Source organism: Anolis carolinensis, chromosome 3, assembly GCF_035594765.1.
Source record: "Anolis carolinensis isolate JA03-04 chromosome 3, rAnoCar3.1.pri, whole genome shotgun sequence".
NCBI lineage: Eukaryota > Metazoa > Chordata > Lepidosauria > Squamata > Dactyloidae > Anolis > Anolis carolinensis.
Window position 1 is genome coordinate 258,413,929 of NC_085843.1, and position 18,740 is coordinate 258,432,668.

Consider the following 18,740-nt stretch of genomic DNA (forward strand, 5'->3'; position numbering starts at 1 on the left):
AAAACCCAGAAGTAACTGGATTATAGCTGGAAGGGATCGGGATTGTGTGAAGAGCTAAAAAGCAAATGTTAAAAAGGTGCATTTAAAACTCGATTCAGCCTGAAAAAAGTGCACCTTTGCATGACTGTATATCCCTGCAGTCATGTAAAACACGTGCTTTCCTCCCCTCTGCCCTGTGCAGAGTGCTGCAGCGCATGTGCACTTTTAAAAAGCCCGAAACAGCTGATCAGCTGATTGGGCTGTCAAATGGGCACACAGGTGGTTCAAGGGAAGCACAAATGGAAAGCAATTAGAACTCTCTGAAACTCCTTACTTTACACTTTATAATCTTAAAGAGATGTTGAATTGGGGATTGGGGGAAGAGAGAGATCTGGAGTTTTTTAAATCCCTTTGTTATATGCTGGATCTCATGTGAATCTGCTTGTGTTTATATTAAGATATTCACATGTGCACATATATGGTCGAGCACATAATGGAGGGAAGTTTTTTTTTTTAAATCTTCCCCTGGATGTCCTGCATTCACGCCCCCCCCCAATCTTGTTCCACTTCAAAGGAAAGTATGAGGATGGTGGGGAATCATATCCTGGGATTGACAGATCTATATGTGGACCTGCTGTCAGGTCTCAGAATTTTTTTGTCTTAGATTTAAAATGTGAATTTTGGTGCTGTCTGGAAACACCCTTAGTTTCAGTCAAGTTTTCTAGAACAGGGCTATCGAAGAGGTGGACTATGGAATAGTGCTGCTCCACAAATCATCAGATCCTAGTCTATTGCATATTTCCAGGAAAAAAAACAATTGTTTTCAATGAGTACAAATATGGTGCCAAGTCCCTAGCATGCTGGTGGAAAAAAAATGCCACTCTACCACATCGGGAATTCTAAGAAGTACTGGTCTAGAATAGTGAGCAGGCAGAAGAAGTGAATCATGCCCTAAGTTACTTTACTTCTAAGAAATCAGTCCAATATGTTAAAGAGCACCTACATAGAGAAGTAAGCCTCCATGCATGGATCTGCTCTGCTAGCTGTGTAAAACCTACTATGTGAAGGTCTATAATATATATGCAATTAGGTATTCAGGTCAATAGTATACATGTAAGTGGGAATTTTCCATTCAGATTCCTTCATGTAGAGATCATAGTTCAATTATCACACGTTTTATATAGAGACGACACCAAGTGTTGATCCCTGGTACCTCTAATTCAAAATAGGAATTGAAATCAGATGATGTACCTGAAATCCTGGAGAACTATTATGAGTTTCAATGCATTTTACTGAGGTAGACAAATAGGGACCTTATTACAATATATTCTTATTGGGGTTTCCCAAGTGGTTTTGTTGTTGTTGTTGTTGATGATGATGATGATGATGATGATAACTCTCCTCTCCTTGTTGCTAGAGGTGGGGTACAACAGGATTAAAACCCAACACTATTAAAATAAATATAACAAAATACACATAAGACTACACCAATAAAATCAATCTCTTCTGGCAGGTCATTCCACAGTCTTTGGGCAACTGATGCAAAGGTCCTCTGGGTGATGGCTGCCAGTCAGGTTCTGGCTGGCTGGAATAACTGCCCCCCAGATGACCTAAGTGTCCGGGGTGGATTATCTACCAGACACTGGTGAAAAGGATTTTACAAGTTATTAGAAAGACCTATATTTAACACTGTAGAAAGTTTCTGCAAGACCAGTACTAGACAAATCTGCCAAGATGTTCGTATTTGAAGTTCTCTGGCTCCGATTTTTTTTTTTTTGGGTAATGTGCCAGAATTACAGATGAGATGCTGTTTTTGCATTCTTGGTCATCTGTTCTTTAGAATTCTGCATCAGCAATTAATACACATTTCTATAGTTAGAAGTATTTTTTTTTGTTGTGGCAGAAAAAAGGAGGGCTTGTTAAGCACTTTTAAGGCATAAAAAGGGTTGCACTGAAAGTCTCAAATTAAAATAGTAAAACTACAAGGAAATGATTCATCTGAAATATTTATGACATAAAATTGTGAAATTCTGCATCCTTTTTTACCACTTGTATTTCTTCTTTCTTCCTTGCAGAAGGAACTAGGAGATAAGTGTTCAGAAAGTATTGACAAAGTTCATCAACTTCTACCCTTGCCAAAACAAATGTATGACATTATTGCTTGTGAGCCCATGGGATCACTAATTGACACAAAGGGGAACAAAATTGCTGGATTTGACTCCATAGATAAGAAACAGGCAAGAATGGGCATGTAACTTTATGTTCTTGTGTGTATATTATTCACAGAATCATTTTATAGTCTTCTGTTGAGTGTCATTTGAGTAGTTTTTGATTTCTGAGAAAGTACTTTTCTTTTAAAAGTTTTTAGAATATTCATCATTTGTGCACAAAAAATCTGTGCTTATTAGTGCAATCATGATGAGACTTATAATAATAAAAATGCCAATTTCAAAGCAATTTGCAAGCATTATATAGATGCAATCTTTACAACAACACTGTTAAGTGAATCGGTTCTACTATGCTCCACAGTGCAGATGAAAAAGAACTAAGGTTCATTGGAGTGATTCCCTTTAGACTGTTTGTGTTAAGTCAGTATCCAGGGGTCAATGTTTGTCTTCCCCTAGATGTTCATAGACTGCCACCTTCTGACTCTTGTCTTGCAAATTAAATCTCCCAAATGATACATCATTCACCTACAATTTGGGAGAGACATAATTTTCCCTTAAATTTAATTTTCTCTCTGCTGAAACAGTCTTTTGTTTCGAAATAGGAAGTAATCAGTGAATAACTATAAGTGACATGGCATTACTGTAACTGATGTCAAGCAGATCCTCTTGTCCTATGTTGAAAGTTTACATAATTTCTCTAATGTGTAAATTAAGCTAAGATCTCTAGTTAGAAATGGTCAATGTTGTCAGTACATGTGAAGCGGTCACTCACAAAGGCTCTAGACTGCATATGCAGTGAGAATATTTCAACTTGAAGCAAAAAATGGCAAAAACAATCTATATGAATATCTTACAAGATATTGATAAGGCCTAGGATAGATTTGAAGAAGAGCTGTGTGCAACATCCCAAATGAAGAACACCAGCATTTCCTACATACATTTCATGGCACTTGTGGTATTTTAATCCACTAACCCTAGAATATTAGAGGTTTGTGACTGAGGATCAAGAAAGTTTGTGTGTTCCATTTTTGAACAGTTATGCAAAGCTAGGGATGTAAAGAATGTCCACAAATTTCCTTGTCATCAGTAGGATACGTTGTCTCAACACTAAGGCATATTATTGAGACAATACTAAACAATTTTGAACTGTGGACTTCATTGTGAAAAAAATTAACTTGTTACCCAATTTAGAATAACACTTTTCCCATCCTTTTTTTTTGAAAAAAATATCTGCATACATTTTTTCTCTACAAACTAGTTTGAAAAAGTTCCAAACTGCAAGAAGAAAAATTGAATATTATTTCAGCAGGGATAAATCATTTTGAAATTATTTGTTTTGCTATACTGGAATTAAAAAAGTGAAGATTTATATACTTTTCCAACATGGCATAGATTTTTGGACTTAAGTTGGGGCACTCTCCACATGTAAGGACTTATATATTCTTTTCTAATTCTTGAATGTGTTGGTCTGGTCATGTTTTAGAACAGCATTTAGGATAGAATAAGATTTCAGAAACTCTAGATACTTTCTGAAACTGGTCAAATAATAAATTATTTATAAATAAATTTGCATTTTTTTCAATAATATGGACTGAAACTTCTTGAACCAATCACAGTCACAAAGTAGTGTCCTTTATGTGCTTCACAATGACATGATACAATTTAGTACTAAAAGGTATATTGTTTTTGTTCCTGCATGATAGCAATTTCCAGAGGTGTAGTTTTGTTGACTATATTCTGGTAATAAGCTTCCTCAATTGTTTAAAATGGTATTGCTGGTTTCAGATAGGCTTCAAACATATTGCTATAAAATTAATTCTTAATAATAAATTAAGGTCTATAAAACCAAGCATCTTTCATGCTAGGTCCCATTAGTATGCATGCCAAGTTTCCTATTCTGAGGTTATGGATCTGATAAACATTTTTGTTATTCGAGAAAACACCTTCCTTTTACTGTTCTTGTCATCTCAATATTTTTATGGTCTTTGAGGTTACTTGGATTTCAAAAATTGCTTCCAATGTTGAAATAGGGCCTTCAAGTCTCAGCTAAGCAGAAAGTATCTCCGTGGGATTTATTTGAGGGCAACAGGAACCCTGTTCCACTCTCCTGGGCTTGGTTTGGAACCGTCCGTATTGATAGAAAAGTAATAAAATATGAAGAACAGCAGCATCTTCTCCTTTATCACATGCATCCAAAACCCAAGCCACGAAATTACTACCTCGAACCTTTACCTCTTCCTCCTGAAGAAGAGGAGGAGGAAGAAGAGCCCATCACCCCTGGATCTCAGGAACCAGAAAGAAAGTCAACAGAGCTGTTGGATCAAGGAAAACCTTCAACAGAAGAAGAAAAGAAGGGAAAGGGGAGGAAAAGAAAGATAAAACCAACACCCAGAACAGATGTAAGTGTTTAAAATGCATGGTGTGAAGTTGAAAAATCTTACTATGTTCGCAGAATTTAGAATTCCAGTCCTTGGCTACACATAGCACACTCCTATTCTTGACTTCATGGCACATTAAGTGAACTGTTGAATAGAAAGTTTGACACATGCAATTGACCAAACTGGTTTTGAGAATATGTTGTCCTGGAATGTGGTAAAATTCTGGAAATCAAGTATGACTCCTCCCTAGACCAAATGTATTTCTTTCTTTCTTTTGGAAGACCAGTATATGGATTTTTCTGCCTTAATCAATATCCCCATGGTTTTTCCTTCCATGGAAAAATCTTCCTTTCTTATGGCTTTTTCTCCCTATAAAAGCTATCCAAAAACACCTATCCATCATTGCCAGTCCAGCTATTCAGTCATTCAACACAAGTCTCTAGTAGGATCGGTTGTGTAATTTCTGTGACTTAACCAGCTGATATTTTAACTGATACTTACAACATGTTTAAGAAGGGTTTGGTGTCAGAGAAGACATCAGCATAGAAAAAAAGCCACCTGTTTTCCAGTTGTGAAGGAAGTAGTATACTGGGGGAAACAGGCTGTTTAGAGAACTTCAGCTTTTGCTTTCCAGTGCTGCACTATCCTGGGAAAAGGACAACAGTTGGCATAGTACAGTAATAAAATTCCAGTGTTAAACCTATTGCTTTGGGGTCTTAAATTTATAGTATCGCTGTTTTTATCATCATCATAAATTTCATTCTATGAAACTTGAATGTATGTTATGCCATTCATATTAAATATTAATCCATATAAAAAGACTTTGATAATGTTGTAAATAGTCCTGAATTGCCATGTAACAGAATGCAGCAAAAATATTGTGAAGCAAATTGCTATGATGTCGATGATGCCATCAACCCTAGCTTATCTCTTCACAGTCTGGCACAAATCTATTTCATGTAGTAAACAATAATAGGAAAGGTAGTAAATGCTTTAATAATTCAGTAGGAAAATTGGCATTATTTATGAGGGTATGAATGTCAGTAACCTTTAACTTTTCCTATTTTGGTCAAGGACAACGTATACAGAGTGCCTCCCAATTATTCACCAGTTTCTTCTCAAATGATGCACCATCACCAGTCTGCTTTGTGGGGCTACAATGTTATGGGACAGCCCCCACAGACTGGTTTCTTTGTCCAGAATCAGCCTGTTCCACCAGGTATGTCTGGGCTTGTTATAAAAAGTTTGCTTTGTCGCAGAAAAACATTTCTCTTATTACAATTTCTTGTTTTTTTCCTGTTCTTTAGAGTATCAGTTGAATATATAGGGAGTGAATGGAAAATATTTGTTTCATATAGTTTTGTAGAGTTAAAATCTATAGTCTACTGTTAAAAGTGCTCAAAATCTGCTTGTTCTTTTTAGGATCCTCAGCTGAATTACTATCAAGTTTAAAATTACCTGTAGGTTTCTGTAGTATTGATAAAGAAAAACTGTTTTCTGTGTATCAGATAATATCAGTGGATTTTGAAAAAGGGGATTGTTCCTCTACTCTAGAGGGCAGCAAAGCAAAGATTTAAAGGATAGCTTCTTTTGTCCTTTGGCAAAATGCACAAGAAATCATTTTAAGTTCTTTGTGTATTCATTCATATGGATTTCAAACCATAGATGTTCTCATTCCTTGAAAAGTTATCTCGATTATCTAATGACCGTGTTACATAACTGTGTTACATGTTTGCCCATATCATTCCAAATTAGTTGAGATTTCTGAAATAATATTTTCCACCTATTTTTTATTATGCATGCTTGGAGTAGATTACAGAGTATTTTGTTAATAAAAATTAAATTGAAGGAATGTGAGCAAGGAAGAATTAAAGGTTTACATTTGTACAACACTAGAAATATTCTTCTTTTTGTTTAGATACATAGTTTGGTTGACCACTTGGTTAGCTGTCCTTTAAGGAATATCCTTTTCACTGATGCTGAAGATTATATGTCTCTAAAGGTCTGATGGCTTAATGAACTAATATTTACTTTATCACATCCATAGTTGGCTCCAGATTGGATCCTACAGGGTCATTTGTCCCAAGCAACACAAAACAAGTGCTGTCTAACATGTTACAGAGGCGTTCTAACACCATGATGCAACCACCATCTATCCATGCCATTACTTCTCAGCAGCAACAGCAACAGCAGCAGCTGCTGCAGATGAAATTGATGCAGCAGCAACATCAACAGCAGCAGCAGCGACTTTTGAGACAGCAAACCCAGGTAAATTCTTCCCAACAGTTTTTCTTACATGTGGAGAGTGTCCCAACTTAATTCCACTTCTGCTTATTTAAGATTTCTTGAAATAATGGCAGAGCCCAAATATGGCTTGGTTTACACCTGTGGCTGGTGACACCCCGTCAATGGGGCAATGAGTGCATTCCAGTTTTTCAATTGATTTAAAGGAACTATACAAGTTGCCGAATATGTTTAGGAAATAATATTTAGCTCCTTGGATAATTCTTAAACCATGGATTAAAATCTGGAGTGGATTTACCATTCGACAGCCAGTGCTGGTCTACATCCATAGTAACTTGAATAATACAGATATTTTGTTGCTTGAGATGGAGGACTCCAGAAACTGAGGCCCCATCTACACTGTTATATAATGCAGTTTCGTAAACAGTTTAACTGCACTGAACTTCATTATATGAATCTCCATTGCCTACTGCATTATGAACTGCAATATATGGCAGTGTAAATGATGCCCAACTGACCTAATAGTTTAATCTTTATTTGGTACTGTCAAGGGGACAATATCTTTTCTTGCTTGAGAGGGCATCAGGCCAGATTTAAGAAGGTCTACTTTCATCTGATATTAAAATTTGAGATAAAATACAAAGGAACCACATTTCATCGTTTTAATTTCTAAGATGACCTGTTATAAATATTCAAGGCTTGGAAAGTCGTGTTGGTTTCTTGGAATTTAGAAGAATCCTTCTTTTACTCAAAGGTAAGAATAGGAAGGAGACACATATGAAGAACATTATAATGGAAAGGTGTGATCCTCTCTCTCCACATCCCAAAATACATTTACTGTTTCAGAAAAAAGAAAAATACAGTTTGAAATTCATTGCATATCTTCTGCCATCTTGTCTAGTTGACCTTGGTTCTTATCTTCTCTACTTGATCCTATGGAATAGGCATGGGCAAACTTCGGCCGTCCAGGTATTTTGGACTTCAACTCCCACAATTCCTAACAGCCAGTAGGCTGTTAAGAATTATGGGAGTTGAAGTCCAAAACACCTGGTAAGCCAAAGTTTGCCCATGCCTGCCATATAAGCTAAGTATGTGGAAGATGGCAAGGAGTAAAACTTTTGCCACAACCTTCTTTAATACTCTTTGCTCTGCCCAATGTGATTGTGTTTGACCACTGTCTAGAAACCTTCTATGTTCAGCTCTTCATTGGATCTTTGATGCACCAAATGTCTCTTGTTGTGATTAATTTTTTTACAGGGAAATATTCAACCAAGATGTACCATAAAGAAGAATTCTAATGTGTCAGTTTGTATTCCTATATTAAAGCATTTTTGGTCAGATCTAGGCACTCAAATATATAAGGTGTTAATTTATAATAAGCAGTGTTTGTTTTTCATTTTCATTTTCTTAAAACAGGGTCCAACAATTGATCAAGCTGCTATTTATTCCCAGCAAGCCCGGCCATCTCAACTTCCACAATATCCAGGGATGCAACAGGCACAGGTATCACCATTCTTTTAAGGATTGACATACATGAGACTGGGAAAAAATATGATGGAGATATCACCTAAAATCTAGGCCTATCTTATCTGTGAACCAGACTAAAGATTTGAAAAGATCTTTAAAATGGTGTTTCTTTTTTACGTCTTTGGCTTATGTTGATAATATCTTGAATAAACATTTTTTAGGTTTATCATTACAGCATTTAATATGCAGACATGCTGACAGCATAGGCTAGTTCAGAATTAATAGTAAGCATATTTCAAGCACAATGGAAAATATCCAATGTAATAAGCTTATTCTTAATACTGAGTTGATGCTAGATTTATATTTATTATTATTTATTTACAGTATTTATATTCCGCCCTTCTCACCCCGAAGGGGACTCAGGGCGGATCACATTATATACCTATAGGGCAAACATTCAATGCCCATATACACAGGTATGTGCTCTGCTCACCCATATGATCATGAAAATCATCCAGAAATTGCCTTGGTCAGATGCATTAATTTAATTTCTTTCATACAGCCTGGCATTTCTAACTCCTGCTCTTAAAAAGGAGAATTGACATGAAATCTATCTATCTCTATAGCTATAGCTATATCGAGTGAGACTCCAATTCATCCTAGCAAGGAAAGAGTAAACATAACTAAATGATGGAGGTTGTTGGAGTTTACTATTTCAAATAACTATGTATTTAAATGTTATATATTGCCCTTTTCTCTTCTTGTGTTTTTTTGTTTTGTTTTTTAAGCAGAGAAGCAATGTTTTGTTTTTCCTTAAAAGCATATCGATTTAAACCTTTCTTGAACTGTTTCCTGTGCAGGCCATTCCTCACGGTTATACGATGTATAGTACTCAAATGTCCTTGCAATCCCAACAGTCTGGAGGTTTAGTCCTTTCACCTGCTTACAGCCCCAGGGCATATCAAGTGGCTCATTCAAACCCAGCTCTAATGGAAAGGCTAAGGCAGATTCAACAACAGCCAAGTGGGTACATTCATCAGCAAGCAGCTGCCTATCTTCAACCTTTAACAGGCAATCAGCGGTAAGACACTATATTTCTTGTAATTTTAGATTTTTTCTGTCTGGATTTGTTTGAAACATTTTGAGAAACGCAGGTGTATAAGAAATGCCATTGAGACCAAGGTTGTGTCCGTTTTTTCTAAAGAGAGAAGATGCAAACCAGGAGTGAGGGAATCTGTTAGGAATGTTGGCGATGACTGATCCTGTTCCTTGCAATTGGCCACTCTGGAAGATTACTTACAAACAAATAAATGACTCCTACACTGCAGCTATTAATATCTCTAATCATAATTGTTTCATGAGGGCATTACTTAGGTGTCAGGAAATCTTTAAACATCATACATCTTTGGGTTGCTGCGACTTTTCTGGGCTGTATGGCCATGTTGCAGAAGCATTCCAGAATGATTCTGGAACATGGCCATACAGCCCAGAAAACTCACAGAAACCCAATTATTCCACCCATGAAAGCCTTCAACAACACATCATACATCTTTACTCAATTTCATATATTATGTAGAACTTGTTTCCCATTAGATTTTATTTTTCTTGCTATACTGCATAATACTAAGTAAATTGAAAACCTAAACACATTACATATCATTGCCAGATCATGCCTCAATTTGTACTGCTAGTAACAATTTCCTAAAATCCAGTGTTAGGTCATTTCCTTTTCATATAATTAGTTTGTGTGTTGGAGAACATATATTTGTATCCTTTGTAAACAGTGTTTCAAACTGCTGGACTCCACAGAGCATCTTCCTGGAAATGTAATAACTATTAAAAGCTTGTGTGTAAACTATTCATTCTTGAAAACATCCCTCAGGCAGTGGGTCCAGATGTGGGACAGACTTGGGCTTTCTTTGTGCTACAGATGTTAAATTTTTATATTGTGGAATTAATGTTGTTTCAGAGGCAAATGTAGGATGCCAAGACCAAGCCAATGGATTAACAGTGAACACTGATATAATTCACAGCATTGTTGGGAGGATAAAAATAGAAATAGTGTTGCATTGTCCTATTTATTAATCTGTGTTTGAGGAAAGAATTAAAATACTGTAGTCACATGTTTTCCAAAACCTGAAACATCCTGTAGATTTCAGTATTAGTTTGTAGGTTTGTTAGTCAACTTTTAAAAACATATCATGGCCATATCTACCATATTGTAACTCTTTTAGAAGAGTTGGTGAACCCTGGTCTACCCAAGAAAAGTTTGCAATCTTTTATATTTTATAATTTTGTCCATACATGGGCTTTCATCAGCTAAGCCACACAAGGAGCTCCTACAATGGACCAAATATGTTGGGAGGTTTTGGTATATGTTGCTGTAGTTCTTTGATGTGTGTGTGACATTTTTGAGCCTTTAATGGTAATTTTCAGCACCATCTACAACAATTGGGCTTCTTTTTTATTCTGTGACATATTGAAGAAGCCATATTTCATTTTTCTTTGGTTCTTTACTTGGGCTGTATTTATGCTATAGAATTGGTGCAGTCTGAGCCATCTTTAACTGCCATGGTTCAATGCGATGGAATCCTGGGATTTGTATTTGGTGTGGCAGCACCATCCTTTGGAAGAGAAGACTAAAGACCTTGATGTTTTCCATATTTTCACAGTATTGAGCCATGGCCCAGGTGGATCAGACTGCATCTGTTCTACAGTATCGATACATCCTGGAGATATAGTGAATTTACTGAATTGGTGCATTGGTGATATGATAGCTTTTTATTCTAAAACTATAACTTGAGAGGAGGGAGGGGGAGAAATGAATGAGAAAGGAAGGGAAATTTGGTCCCTCTGATCATAGGAAATCACTCCCTGTATTAAAAAAAAACCTTCAGAAGAGACTTAGTACACATGTAGGAAACTATTACAAAAAGACTGCCAAAAAGAACAGAACAAGTTTGCCTGGAGGCTCTGCTGCCCATATATGTGTGTGATTGAGAGAGAGAGAGAGAGAGAGAGAGAGAGATAGAGAGAGATAGAGAGAGATAGAGAGAGATAGAGAGAGAGAGAGGATTTGCAAACATTTCAGGGGGAAATGCATATGTGAAATTAGTATATATAATTATAGATCTATATCTAGCTCTACATTGTTTATGTAGGCATTGAATGTTTGCCTGTTACTATGTTGGAAGCTGGCCTGAGTCCCCATGGGGAGATAGGACAGGGTACAAATGAAGTTTTTATTATTATTATTGTTATTAAGTAATTGTTAATACAATATTGTTTTTGTTGACCCTACTTTTCCACTTACAGAGCTAGTTTACTGTTTTCCTTTGAAATACAGTAAATATTCAAAAATCTTTAACCTACTGATGCCTCAAAATAATTTCATTGGGATCTATTTTCATTTTGAAATTTACCAGTAGCTGCTGCAACTCTGATTTATAGTGACCATGTCCATGGGTTTTCTTGGCAAAATTCCTGCAGAAGACATTTACCATTGTTTTCCTCTTAGACTATGGGTATGTAACTTGACCAGGGTTGCCCAGTGAGTTTCCATGGATGAGTGGGACATTAACTCTGCTCTCCTAGAGTCTGAATCCAACTCTCAAGCCTCTGGGCTCCAGGTCTATAATAAAGCAGGATAATTTAAAAGACCCAAAATTGGAGGCAACTCTTAGCAAAAGTTGAGCTATTCAGAATATTTGTTGTCTTTGGAAATTTGTCTTCATTGGAAATAGCATTTCATGTATGCTGTATGACCATCACTTCTATCAAGATATATTCACATGGTGCATCTAGACATCCATTTTATAGTTTTAGCTGTTGGTCTTGACAAGAGAAGTCTTGACAATACATGTTTTATCAATATAAGATGCATTCAGCTCTTTTTGTAGTGATTAAGTCTGTCAGATTTAGCTAAATGTGTAGCTTTGGTATGCTCTTAAGTCCATCTTTGGGTCCATCTCCTGTAGAATTAATACAATTTGACACCACATTAACTACTACCGGTATGGCTCAATGCTATGTAATTGTGGAAGTTATAATTTGGTGAGGAACCAGCACTATTTGGCAAAGGAGGTTAAACTTGTAAAACTACAGCTCCTATTATTCCATATTTTAATGTTACAGTGCATTGTTTACTTATGGTTTTATCCAGAATCAAAAGGATGGATTCTGCATGTTGGCTTAGAAAGCAACCTTTGTTTTGCATTTTTTCAGTGTATTTATCTTTATGATTTTTAATATTGTTCACTATTTCATCCTGTTGCAGATATGACACTAAGGTTATAATATTCACGTCTTTGAAGTTTGAACTTGGCAGGTTCTCATTTTGTTTTTAGAGAGGAAAATTATTTACCGGTATCCATCTTATTTCTTCAGCTTAAGTCACCAGGCTTTGCAGCAAAATCCTTTGGTTGGAAGGGCACTAGATGTTATGCCACCCACAGTTTCCCACCCAAACCTTAACTCCATACAAATGCCTCAGGAACAAATGAGACACCGACAGCAGCAAATTCAGCAGCAGAGACTCCTTCAGGTATAGAAATTGTTTGTGTCTATTTATGTATGATAACTGGGTGTAGAATGGATTGTCATAAATTATTATTTTAATCATTTAAATGCCACGTATATTACTGTCCAGGACACTAAGTTTATCCAGTCAAATGCCTACTCACAATAACAGCCTTCTTCCAAAACGTGTTACCTGAGAGTCGAACTGTGTGATTTCTTTTCTTTGTACTCCTGGCCTTCTGTGTTCTTCTGGTGTTAATTTTTTTTTAACCAAATGTAGGTCCAGGGATGCAGACATGGATTGATGCTCTAATATGAATGTAGAGATGGCGTTGAGATTGCATGTGCTGTGTCCCTCAGATTCTTTTGCTAGAGGTGACAAAGACTGAGCATGGGATCTTAGAAATAGGATGTCCTAATATGTTAGAATATCCTGCTATCTTGCATGCCCTTATTGCATTTTTGTATTTCTGATCTTGAGTGATTACATTTTTATTATAAAATTAACATGAAGCAAATGCCTACACTAATGCTTTATCAGTGTTACAGGAGTAGCATCCTAGACTATATGTTTTATAATATGCAGCTAGTGATCTTTCAAATAGACCTTGAAGTTACATGTACAGATATACCATAGGTGATGCTAGCTAGCACATTCAACTCTCTTATATGCCTTATATTGCAAACAAATGTTAGAGCTAGAAAAGGCAGCATGAACAAGTGTTCTCATAACATACAAAAGCTGAAACAGACTGAATGTGGAACATTGATTTGAGTTTGTAGGAATGAATGCAGGCATGTATGTGTATGCATGGTTTAAATAGTAGAGAGGGACATAACAACCTCTCAGGAAGGAGGAAGAAGCCAACTGTTGTAAAAGAAGGAACAAAACATTAAATTGATATGAACCCTGGCTTAGAAGCTTATCTCAATGTCCAGGACAGATGCCTCAAGTGCTCCTCAGAGAGAACATGCTGAACAACAATTTGGGATTTGTGTAAACAGTGAGGACTTATGCTGTTAGTGTTTACCTCATCATCAAAGAAACCACAATGCCCTGGCTGAAATTCATATTGCCATCAAAAGAAGCTGGGTAGGATAAAAGAAGCACTCTAGGTGGACTGGAACTGTGACAAGAACAGTCTGTTGGAAACCAAGCCTATGGGACATTGCACTGACCTTATGTATATTCTCCCTTAGGAAGACCACCCAGGTTTGGGTGAGGTAAGCATGCCTTTTGTGACTTGTGCGTGTGTGTATGTGTGACCAAACACTTCCATTGTTTCAATCAAATCCACCTGAGCTAATACAAACACTTCATGACTAGTAACATGCCCAAATATTTCTCTCTCTCTCTCTCTCTCTCTCTCTCTCTCTCTCTCTCTCTCTCTCTCTCTCTCTCTCTCTCTCTCTTCTTTTCCTTCATTGCATTTTTCTAAAACTTGCTCTCAGTGGTAAACACAGTCCCTAAAACTCCACTTCTTCTCCTACTTTCAGGAGGAGCTTTCCCATTTCCATGCACATTTCTTGCCTAGAATCATGTCAGACTCGATACAACATTAATGCACTCCAAACCATTTTGTTAGAGATAGGTGTGATTATAGATATCTAATATAATCATACATAACATGCATTCTTATTGCACAGTGATTCCATTGCTATTGACATTGTATCCCATTGACTTCTTGTATGAAACAGGGCTGTTTTAGTTCTCTTTAACTGGAGTTTCATTCTCTTTGGTTGGCACAGTCACATCCAAGTACTTTGCAGGGCCCACTTTCAGAGCTTGAGTGTTGGAGAGAAGGGCCAGACTTGTAAAAAGAAAAACCCACCTATAATCTTTAGCATGGAACTGTCATGATATATTTATTCCAAAGGTTAACAGAGTTACTGAGCTGAAGATTTCCTAAAATCCATAATATCCATCTGGGTGGGGCTACTGCTACTATATGTTCTGAAAGGCTATGGTGCACAACTTCTGACTCTTCCAAGGTTTTCCACCAATTGGTTTGTTCAAATCTCTGTTAAATTGCCTCTTTATTCATCTGTAGCTTGCTGGTTTTTGGGGAAAGAAAGAGAGAGAAAGAGATGGCAGTGTGCTAAATGAAAGGAGAATAAGAAGGAGATGAGAGGGCACATAAAAGGGGGTGGCAGTAGGAAAACAGAAATACTTTCATAACTTTAGCTCTCAACATATTACTCTGGAGTGAATGTAGCATCTGAAGAAGAGAAAGGTTCTTCACCTGTTTCCCAGGGTTGTTTATCATTGCTGTTGTGTAACTATATTGCAATAGTAAACTCATTTAAAAAATATTTTCTTTAGTTGCAGCAGCAGCAACACCAAAATCAGCAGCAAGCCCTTAGTCTCCAAGCAATGCAGCCTCAGCAACCATTGGTAAGAGAAAGTGTTATTGATAGATCTTATTCTGAGGGACTGTACTGTTCAGCAATAACAAAGAAGTAGAATAATGTAATTTCAAATCTGGGTCCATCTCTGTTGTCCATTTCTATGGTCAGTAGGAAAGGTGGGTGGATGATGTGAAATGTTGTCCTAGAAAAATCCATAGGTGAGAAGATCTTATACTTCCATTTCTAATTCTGGATTGTGCTACATCAAAGTATGCAAATCAGATTTGTTGATGTAAATGTAAACTTACTCTTATGTGTTATAACTATATGTGTATTCAAGTTTTTAAGTTTATCTTGATGTTATTTATTGTTTTGATTTTTTTGTTCACTTTGGCATTGAATGTTTACAGTTTTTTCCTGGAAACTGCCCTGGAAACTGCACTTTTTTTTTTTACCAAACAGAAGCTGCAGAGTTCACCTGTCTCAGTTTGACAGGGAGCACTCCTTATCCTTGTCTCTCAGCTGAGAAGCAAGGAGAAAGGGCACACTTCCACCAAGTGGCGACTGGCGAGTTTGCCTCTTCCCCTTGCATCTCAGCTGAGAGGTCTTGAGTCATGGGAAACTATGGATTGGTATTGTGACAAGAAGTAGCTTATAGCAAGATAAATAATAGTAGTACTACGGATTGTAGTGTGAAAAAGGAAATCTGCTTGATGGGAAATTTTACCTTTCTCTCACTGTAAAATGATTGTGTCAAATGTAATGAGCAAAAAGAACAGAAGGATCATCAAATAATATGATGAAAACCAAGCTGCAGGGGGAAACTGTGTGCAGTAGATTAGACATTTCGAAATGACAGTTGACCCAACCATGTTTTATTTATTTAAAAAAGCCTAGATAAACTCTTGCACAGCACAATTAATCTCTCAAAAGATGTATTTGTTAAAGCACTGCCATGCCCATCAGCAAGTCATAAAAGCTGTAGAGGCTTGGGAGCAGGCAACAGGTTAACAATTCTTTTAATAAAAAGCTAAATCTGATTTTTAAGTGGATTATTTAAAAACTAGCAGCCCCTTGAAATAAGTGTAGTTCACTGAGGCCCCTCAGAGGTCTTTGGGAGCTCATACATTAATTGATAGTGCTATTTTTCTAAAGTTTCCCTCAACAACAATTATGATGGCCAATTGATCGGATATGTTCTCCCACATATTTTCAGTAGAGGCCTTGTGTATCCTTTTCTTTCCTAGTGGACTTGTTTTTCATGGAAAGACTAAAAGAAATACTGGGAAACATAGAAAAAATACAAGTTAACGTCGACACTGTCTTGAACTCTTGTAAAATTTTGCAATGAAGGCAGGCTTAGCAATTTGCAAGCCATAACTCTGGATTGGAAGCATCTCCAAAATTCAAATGTTCACTGTTTTCAGCCATAAAATATACAAGGTGTTAACTGCTATTTGTGAAATTTCTTCAGTAGCGAAAAACTTCTGAATTTCACATTGAGTTATAGCATATTTCATATGCTTCCAGCACACACAAGGGAGCCCAATCATTTTCAGGCATACACTTCATTCATCATTCTCATCCTAGCAGCATGAGTGCCAACTGTCACAACATTTATTGTGTTGATTGTCTTGTGCAGACTCACCTCAATGTCTGCCAGCCCTAATTGCTTGCAAATTTCCATAACTTAGGCTTTAGCTAAAGCAATATGAAAATGAATTCAAGATAACCTTTAGATACTGAGATAACAATTATGCAAAATAAAATTTCTATTTGAAACCTGAGTCTCTGGACCTTCTCAAAGTTTTCTTCTGCAGCATTTGCATTTCAAAGTCTGCAGGAGAATCAAAAGAGCCCTTGGCTAGAACTTTTCAGTAGATTGTTATATTGACTTAGTTTCATTCTGAGAATAATATAATCTATAGGGAAATGCATCAGCAGATGGAAATTGAAATATGTACCAAAAATGCACAGGTTCATGTGCCAGATTTGAAAGTCAAAAGCCTATTAAGCTCTTCTTTTGCTCATGTTCCCACAAACATGATATTTTGCTGAAGTCACTACAGCATTGCAAGATTGTATGGTAATCTCAAATTAAAAGACAAACCAAATTTTCATTTTGCATATCTATTCTTCTGTTGTGTATTTGAGATATTTATTATTTTATCAATACAATTTGCATCAGGTCTTTTACTGGTTTGGAAGGCAAACATGTGCAGTTTTAGTGGGAGAATCCTACGAACCCCTTTTAATATTATTCTACTTTCTTTACAACAGATTGTAGAGTTTTAAACACTAGTAATTTCCAAACTAAGTCTTAACATAGTATTCTGGATACCAAAGTATTTCAATTGCAACTTATCAGATGTTATGAATTAGGTAACTTGGCACATTGAGGCACTCTTCACCATGGGTTTTGTGAGGTCAGCTACAATGATTTCAGTGCATTTGGCCTTCAGTTGCATAAATCAGTCTAGAAGACAACTCTGCCTTGCTGGCACTATAGAATGTGGGAATACAATGTTCCCTGGTCATTGTTGAGTACAAAGGGCATTTATTTCAGCAGCAGGCCTTGGCGCTCCACCTCAGAATCCTTAATACGTTATCTTTAGTCTTATTTCATGTCTCTGTTTAGGAAGTGATGTTGCATATCCATCTGTGATGGAAAAGGGGTACTGCAGAAAACAGAAAGGTGTCCCTTGAGCAGACTTCACCCACTTGCTCTCTTCCAGAACTTGCCATCTTCTTCAAACAGCATGGCCAGTAAAAAGCATTTGTAATCCAGTATCCTCAATGGACACCACATCATCAAAAGATTCCTGGGATATATTTGAAATTGTGAGTTTCAGGAATATTAGCAACAAGAACTTAAATCATTAAAATGATTGGGACATGCAAAATATGCACAAATTCCTCTTCAGTCCACTGCTAGCAAAGCTCTTTAGACACCTTTTAACCATATTCAGCTGAATTTGGAAGTCTCTTTGTGATAATGAAAGAATCATGCATGCAGCAGCAGCAGGATAGAACCATGGGGACTGGTGGGCTGAAAGATGGAGTTATTCAAGGTCTAGAACCACCTACATCTACTTTGCACTCTAAATATACTTTTTACCCAATTTACTTACTAAGTACTTTTTAGTAGGGATTGTTAGGCGGACAGTTCTATATTTGCCCAAACATGGGACCAACACTTGTCTGGAGGACTTCTGAAGATGTCCAGCATCTGTTCTTTGGGGTATAGCAGAAGCTCCTTCTTTGGAAGCTTTTAAAAGGAGTTTGAATGGCCATCAGTTGGGAATACTTTGTGTTTTTCTTGCATGGCAGGGGATTGGACTGAATGACCCATGTGGTCTCTTTAAACTCTGTGATTCTAGGGGTTCCCTCTTACTAAATATTCTATCACAGAAATGCCTACTAGTGCTTCTCCTGCCTTCTCCCAGCAGCTGTGGTTTCCCAGTTGCCATTGTAGCTTGTTGGTAGATGGGCCAATGACAGAACTGGGAAGCAGCAGCACATCGAACTAGTTCCACTTCACCTGCAAATGACAGGAATTATGTGTAAAATCCTGTCTTTGGAACAGGGCAATCTAGCATTTTCCCATCTACACTGGTCATGTTCCCCTTTCCATGTT

General features: G+C 36.9%; 1 protein-coding gene across 5 annotated transcripts in view; it reads left to right on the plus strand.

Moving 5' to 3' along the window:
- The window catches only part of med12l (mediator complex subunit 12L), a 178,650-nt gene that overhangs the window by 151,676 nt on the left and 8,234 nt on the right, over positions 1–18,740 (plus strand). For 3 of the 5 annotated variants that reach the window (XM_008106169.3, XM_062976678.1, XM_008106172.3), the window contains 9 exons: positions 2,055–2,216; positions 4,178–4,546; positions 5,600–5,744; positions 6,573–6,793; positions 8,186–8,272; positions 9,097–9,317; positions 12,623–12,779; positions 13,955–13,978; positions 15,078–15,149. In XM_008106169.3, the coding sequence (XP_008104376.2) occupies positions 2,055–2,216; positions 4,178–4,546; positions 5,600–5,744; positions 6,573–6,793; positions 8,186–8,272; positions 9,097–9,317; positions 12,623–12,779; positions 13,955–13,978; positions 15,078–15,149 (1,458 nt within the window). Of the gene's footprint in view, positions 1–2,054; positions 2,217–4,177; positions 4,547–5,599; positions 5,745–6,572; positions 6,794–8,185; positions 8,273–9,096; positions 9,318–12,622; positions 12,780–13,693; positions 13,979–15,077; positions 15,150–18,740 lie in introns of all 5 variants that reach the window. The other 2 variants (XR_010004767.1, XM_016992056.2) reach the window with 2 other exon arrangements.